A 6,733-nucleotide genomic window follows, 5' to 3' on the forward strand; every position below is an offset into this window, starting at 1 on the left:
TTTGTCTACTAAACTAACCTCCAGTTTCACAGACAAACCTTAAGCCTAGTCCCAGACTAAAATGCATATTTGAGCTGTTTTAACTAAAAGCAACTTGCACTGAAATATCTTAAAATATGTCACTGCAATTGTTTTGGCTCAAGATGCACACCAGTGTTTTTTTTTTTTTTTTTTCTAGGGTGCGCTTATAAAAGCTACTTAAATGCCCCAATTGAACTAAGGCCTAACCCTGGCTTAATCTAAGCACTGTATGTAAAACCGAGCCTAAGAGTTTTTTAGTTTGTAGTCCTAAATCCTGGAAGAGAAATAGCATTTCCAAGCCTTTTGGTTCTCTATATATGGTTATAACTTGAGAAACTTCCACAGAATTTAATAGATTTTCTAAAATTACTTAACTCTAGAGCCAATTAAATTCAAAGTTTTGCATTGTTATTGACTACTGTTCACTAATTTAAAAAAGGAACATAAAGTACCATCATACTGCCATGTTTTTGGATACGTACCACGGTAAGTTCAACGTAAATACCATGAAGTATGACTATACAAATCATGCATTACCATCTTATACCACCATTTTATAATGGTATCCTCACAAATAGCTTTTGCAGGAATTAAATAACAGACCTTAAAAACACAAGTCTAATCTCCAAACGCGCATGCTCAGCGACGAGTACGCGCGAACGTCAGAAAGACGTCAGCAATTTTCCGGAAGCCACTTCCTCTTCCTATAAAGCTCGGCGACTTCAGGTTGTGGTCGGCGTTCACAAGCACCGTCACTGCGCATTACTGGAGAAAAGGAACGTCCGAGTATTTATTTTTTAATTTATAATTTCAGATTACAATATGCCAGGATATTCCGACAGAGACCGCGGTCGTGACAGAGGGTAAGAGATTTTTATGTTTTTCGAAGGAAGATTTGTGATGATTTAAAAATATATATATATTAATCCGATGCAAATTTTGTAATTGATTTGATTTTTGTGACTGTTAATCGGTTATTTTCACGATATATTGAATCATTTTACTATCTGTTTTGTTGTGTGATTGAATCTGACCGAATGTGTGTTAGTGTATTAGAGGGTGCGTAGGTACGTATCCATTTTCACGATAAAAATCGCGTGGAAAAAGCGTGTCTGTTGTTTTAACTTGTAAAATATGCCATAAACGTCGAAAAGGGGTACGTTCATGTTACATTTAACATGAATTTCGTAGGTTTATATCGTTTAAAGGCCTCGTCGGGCCATGTGGCTGTGATGTTATAAAATGCCGGCCGGTTTTTTCCTCTTTGTCTCCTGCCGGTAGGAAATAAAATGGCAGCGGCGTTAAAACGTGGCGCAGAAAAGAATTCACGATGTGAATCGAAACCTGAGCTTCTGTCATGTATTATTCAGACCTTTTGTGTTTTGCTTACCGGGCATTTGTTGTTTTTGTCAGGTAATAAGTACAAAAGCACGCGTACCTTTTCTTTTTCAATGTTACCATGGTAAACCAATTATGTGCTACACCATTGGTTTACCATGATGTAGCTGTATGGCGTATCTATCGGAAATGCCATTTTACACATCACTGTACTATGGTACCACCATATTTATTTTTGCTTTGAGTGTAGTACTCATAATTTACATGTTTTTTTGGGGGGGGGTTATTTAATGTTGATGTTACCCCCCCAAACACTGAAATGTGCATCTCACTAAAAGTATTGGTGTATTAGTACCATGGAATGGTGCCATATATACTGGCGTCCACCAATTAATTTAAGCCTAAATGTTCTAAAATAATGCCTTTTTTATTTACTAATAGCTACAGCAGTGGCCCCCCACGCTTTGGAGGCAGCAGAAATGGACCTCCTCCGGGCAAGAAGTTTGGGAATCCAGGCGACCGTCTGCGGAAAAAGCACTGGAACCTGGATGAGCTCCCCAAGTTTGAGAAGAACTTCTATCAGGAGCACCATGAGGTTTCTCGGAGGTCACCTGTAAGTAAATGCACAACTGTGGGTTGTGGTATAGTTATTGAATTTTTTTTTTTTCTTTCCTCTTATCATTTGGAGATTTTAAAGGTGTGGCGTGTCTTTTGTATTGCAGCAAGATGTTGAACACTACAGGAGGACCAAAGAGATCACAGTGAAGGGTCGAGACTGTCCCAAACCCATCGTGAAATTCCATGAAGCAAGCTTTCCGAGTAAGTTGATGTTTGCTTGAAGAATTGTGGAAATTTTTTTTACATATTAAATTTGAGTTTTGCAAGGTTAAACTAACCATTTGTTATGTTTTATGTAGACTATGTAATGGATGTGATCACTAAACAGAACTGGACTGAACCAACCCCCATCCAAGCTCAGGGGTGGCCAGTTGCACTTAGTGGCAAAGATTTGGTCGGCATTGCACAGACCGGCTCGGGAAAAACCCTCTCGGTATGATGCTTATGAGCCATCCTGTCATATTGTGTAGTTGTGAGTCATTTTAACAGGTTTTAATGAGTGTTTTCGTCCACAGTACTTGCTTCCTGCTATTGTTCACATAAACCACCAACCATTCCTGGAGCACGGAGATGGCCCCATTGTAAGTTCATCAATCCATCAAGCGTAAATCCGAATCAGTGTCTTAAAATCGGCATTTTAATCAGGTGTTTCTCTCTTTAGTGCTTGGTGTTGGCTCCCACCCGTGAGTTGGCACAGCAAGTCCAGCAGGTGGCGGCAGAGTACGGCAAAGCTTCTCGCCTCAAGTCCACCTGCATCTATGGAGGCGCTCCCAAAGGACCACAGATCCGGGACCTGGAAAGGGGTATGAGTGGAACTGAGCTTGAATTTCTTTGGAATGCTTTTTAATAGTTTGTTAAATGTCTAATGTTTCTACTGCTTTTTCAGGGGTTGAGATCTGCATTGCCACACCCGGAAGGCTTATTGATTTCCTAGAAGTCGGAAAAACAAATCTGCGCAGATGCACGTATCTTGTGCTGGACGAAGCTGACAGGATGCTTGACATGGGTTTTGAACCTCAGATTCGGAAAATCTTGGACCAAATTAGAGTATGCATAGTTTTGGTGGATTTTAATGTTTCAGATGTTATCGCTTGAAAAAATGTTAATTTTTCTTACCGTTTCCTTCTGTAGCCAGACCGACAGACTCTAATGTGGAGTGCTACGTGGCCCAAAGAGGTGAGGCAGCTAGCAGAGGACTTCCTGAAGGAGTATGTACAGATCAACGTTGGTGCTCTGCAGCTCAGCGCCAACCACAACATCCTACAGATTGTTGATGTTTGCAATGATGGCGAGAAAGAGGACAAGTAAGTGCTGGGAACATTAGGAGTAACCTATAGATTAGTTTTGCTGACTCTGTGAGGCAATGCATGACGACAAACTTGTTCCTTTCCAGACTGATACGTCTGCTGGAGGAAATCATGAGCGAGAAGGAGAACAAGACCATTATCTTTGTGGAGACCAAAAGGAGGTGTGATGACCTTACTAGGAGGATGCGTAGGGATGGGTAAGATGACCTCCTTTGCTTTGCCATGCTACAATCGCTTTGTTCGGATGTCAGATGGAGTAACTTAATTGGCTTTTTCTATTGCAGGTGGCCAGCAATGGGTATCCATGGAGACAAAAGCCAGCAGGAAAGAGATTGGGTGCTCAATGGTACGTGTTCGCCATAAAGGTCTCGGATTATCAACTCCATCTTGGGTAATTCACTTGATTTGACTTGTTTTCCTGCTTCAACAGAATTCAAATATGGAAAAGCGCCCATCCTCATTGCCACAGATGTCGCCTCCAGAGGACTAGGTTTGTTATTCCTTCTTAATATGTCCTTTAACATTTCATATTGTGTTTTCTATGAAGTTCTGCCGTTTCCTTTTAACTGCTGTGCCTTTCTGAGCCCCTCTCACCTGAAGGTGGAGTCTTGGAGGCAGGACCTTGGCATGACGCGTCCAGGTTCACCAGGAGGGGGTAAGGAGCTCCTCTGTGGAGTTCTGCCTGTCTGCCAGCCAATCAAATTGCATTCAGAGGTGGTCGGAGCTCCGTGATTGGGGCGTAATCCAAGGGGCGGCATACCATGGAGGAGTGCGGCGCCGTTGGGTGGTCGCACTTGCGTCCTGCTCGCATCTGCTCTCGCGCAACAGCTTGAACTGTTGAACTTTTTAAGTTTAAGGACTGGGCGTTTTCGTAATAGGAAGTGTCTTGTATTAAATTTTAGTGTTTTGCCATCGAGAGCAGTTGCTTTAATCTACATGCCTCCGCACTGAATGCGATTACCCGGCTGGTCGATGCGTGCCCTCCTTTTGCTGGCTTCAGTCATGTCGAGTCCTGCCAAAGAGAATCATATTTTCTTTCAAGTGAGCACCGGTTGGTTGGAAAGCTTGCGTCAGCCTTAAATTTAAGCCCTATAATCGGTCTTGTTTTTGAGCAAGTTGAGTCTTGGCAAGATGCAGCAGTTTGTCTTGTCACTTTTAATAGAGGACAATGTTAATTGTCATTTGGATCCTTAAAGTCCTGATTTTTAACCATCCTTTCCTCAGCATGGTAAGTCGATGACCTATCGTTCATTTGTTTCCTTTGCTAACGTCTTATTCTCGCTGCTGTGGCGGTGTGCACCCGCACTCCTCTATTCCTGCCATGGCACGTCCATTTTCTCTTAACAGATGTGGAGGACGTCAAATTTGTCATTAACTATGACTACCCCAACAATTCCGAGGACTACATTCACCGCATTGGCCGAACGGCTCGCAGTCAGAAAACTGGCACGGCGTACACTTTCTTTACGCCCAACAACATGAAACAGGCTCACGACCTTGTCTCTGTCCTCCGCGAGGCCAACCAAGCCATAAACCCCAAGCTCATCCAAATGGCCGAAGACAGAGGAGGTAAATCCAATTGGTGAGATACAAGAACTGTGGTTTAACTGCAGACAGTTTTGTACTTCATAATCTCTCTAAAAGGGTACGGCTCGGATTTAGTTTCTGATATGTTGGCGAATTCCAGTTTAACTCCTCATTTCTTTTCCAGGTCGTTCAAGGGGAGGGCGAGGTGGGGGGTATAGGGACGATCGCCGGGATCGCCACTCCAGCAGCAGGCGGGACTTCAACAGCTACAGCCAGGACAACCGTAATGGTGACTCTTATGGGCAAAAGAAGGTGTTTGGAAACAAGACTCAAAATGGATCTAGTGGCTACAACAACAACAGCAGCAGCAGTAGTAGCTTTAATGGGGGTTACAGCAGTAACGGACAGGGTAACTTTGGCAATCAGTCTAGTGGCTATGGAAACCAAGGCTATCAGAACCAGCAGTTTGTTCCTAGTCAAGGGGGCGTTCAGAACAGCATGAACCACCCTCCACCGTTCCCCTTCAACCCCCAACAGATGCCACAGTCCATGCAGTTCCCCATGGCCCCTCCTGCATTCCCTCAGTAAATGCAGTTTCATTTTGCTAATCTTAATCTTTAATTGTTCTGTTCGAGTAACTTTATTTCTTCAAGACAGGTTGTAAAATGTACATGCTGTGCAGGATTTTTTTTTTTCCTCCCGCCCTCCCCCTTTTTGTTAGGTGTATTTCATTTTTTTTTAGTAACTTAAAGTTATTTTGTACTATGTAGAGGTAATGAAGGATCTACACTTGTAAAAATGTCAAGAGCCATTAATGGCTATTGCATGGTCCTCAAATAAAATATTAAATGACTCTTTGTGTCTGTCCTTTTTAGTCAACAAGTCACATCTAATGTTTTAATGATTCTTGTGTTGCCTGGGGTTAAATTTAGATTATATTACAGGAGAGCAAAAGAAGGAATTCTTCATATTTGTCAAGTCTTTTCAATTTAAAAAAAAAAAAACTTGAAGGCGACAACTCTTAGTAGAAAGTGGATCATTTTCAGCTTTTGGCTGAATTTTATAACTTATCCTCATTAACGATTTTTGGGTCGTTTTTTAAAAAATTGACTTCTCGAAAGTTCTTGGTAAGTATTTGACATTAACATATTTGCTAATCATAAAGCATGGCTAATCTTAAGAATAAAATCTGTAAATTATGCCACTTTATAATTTGATATTTCACAATGTAACAATGAGATTTCCTCTGAGATTCATCCACTAGTTCCTTTTTAACCCCAATGAAATGGGATAAAGACAAACATTTCTTCAAATTATTTGTTGCACACATGTTGGACCTTGCACTGATTAACCTGGAAAACAGTTTTCCCCAAAAATATTAAGCAACACAACTAACATTTTGAATAGTGTAAATGTTGCAGAAGGATTTTATCAGGGATTTAAAAATGTGCAAAACAATATGGGATCATACTTCAGTTACATTGAATGATGCCTTTTATATGGGGTTTTTTGAATATTTGAAATATTTTTCAAGCTAAAGAACACATTTATGAAAATCTTGACTCGTTACTGAGGAGAATGGCTCTTGATGACTACACACATCTTACACTGACTTGAGGCTGATTCATACAGCAAAAGTCACTCCGGCTAAATGGCAACGTGTTTACAGTGAATAAGGTATTGGTATTATTAATTTGTGACTGTGTGAAAATCCAGATTAATTTAATGGCTGTGTGTGTGTGCTGGTATTTACTACGTTATGGGGACCAAATGTCCCCATATGTATAGTAATACACCAGTAAATTTTGACCATTTTTTAGGTCCCCATAAGGAAACAAGCTTATAAATCATACAGAATTAAAAATTTTGAAAATGTAAAATTTCAGAAAGTTTTCTGTGATGGTATATTTACGGACAGGGTT

General features: G+C 41.0%; 1 protein-coding gene across 3 annotated transcripts; it reads left to right on the forward strand.

Moving 5' to 3' along the window:
- The first annotated feature begins 679 nt into the window (after positions 1–679).
- ddx5 (DEAD (Asp-Glu-Ala-Asp) box helicase 5) lies at positions 680–5,664 on the forward strand. 3 transcript variants are annotated; one of them, XM_051885050.1, is made up of 13 exons: positions 680–884; positions 1,801–1,972; positions 2,082–2,178; positions 2,277–2,410; positions 2,493–2,558; positions 2,639–2,780; positions 2,864–3,024; positions 3,109–3,281; positions 3,371–3,481; positions 3,569–3,630; positions 3,715–3,774; positions 4,632–4,853; positions 4,996–5,664. In XM_051885050.1, exons 1-13 carry the CDS (start codon positions 844–846, stop codon positions 5,397–5,399), a joined length of 1,845 nt encoding a protein of 614 aa, XP_051741010.1. In that variant the 5' UTR covers positions 680–843; the 3' UTR covers positions 5,400–5,664. The 3 variants fall into 3 exon arrangements, 2 of the variants coding, with proteins under 2 accessions (XP_051741010.1, XP_051741017.1); XM_051885057.1 differs by having other exon boundaries at positions 4,632–4,866; positions 4,996–5,347; XR_007928422.1 differs by lacking the exon at positions 4,996–5,664 and having other exon boundaries at positions 3,715–4,512; positions 4,632–4,740.
- Positions 5,665–6,733: the final 1,069 nt, after the last annotated feature.

The sequence above is a fragment of the Ctenopharyngodon idella genome, chromosome 3 (assembly GCF_019924925.1).
Source record: "Ctenopharyngodon idella isolate HZGC_01 chromosome 3, HZGC01, whole genome shotgun sequence".
Classification (NCBI taxonomy): Eukaryota; Metazoa; Chordata; class Actinopteri; order Cypriniformes; family Xenocyprididae; genus Ctenopharyngodon; species Ctenopharyngodon idella.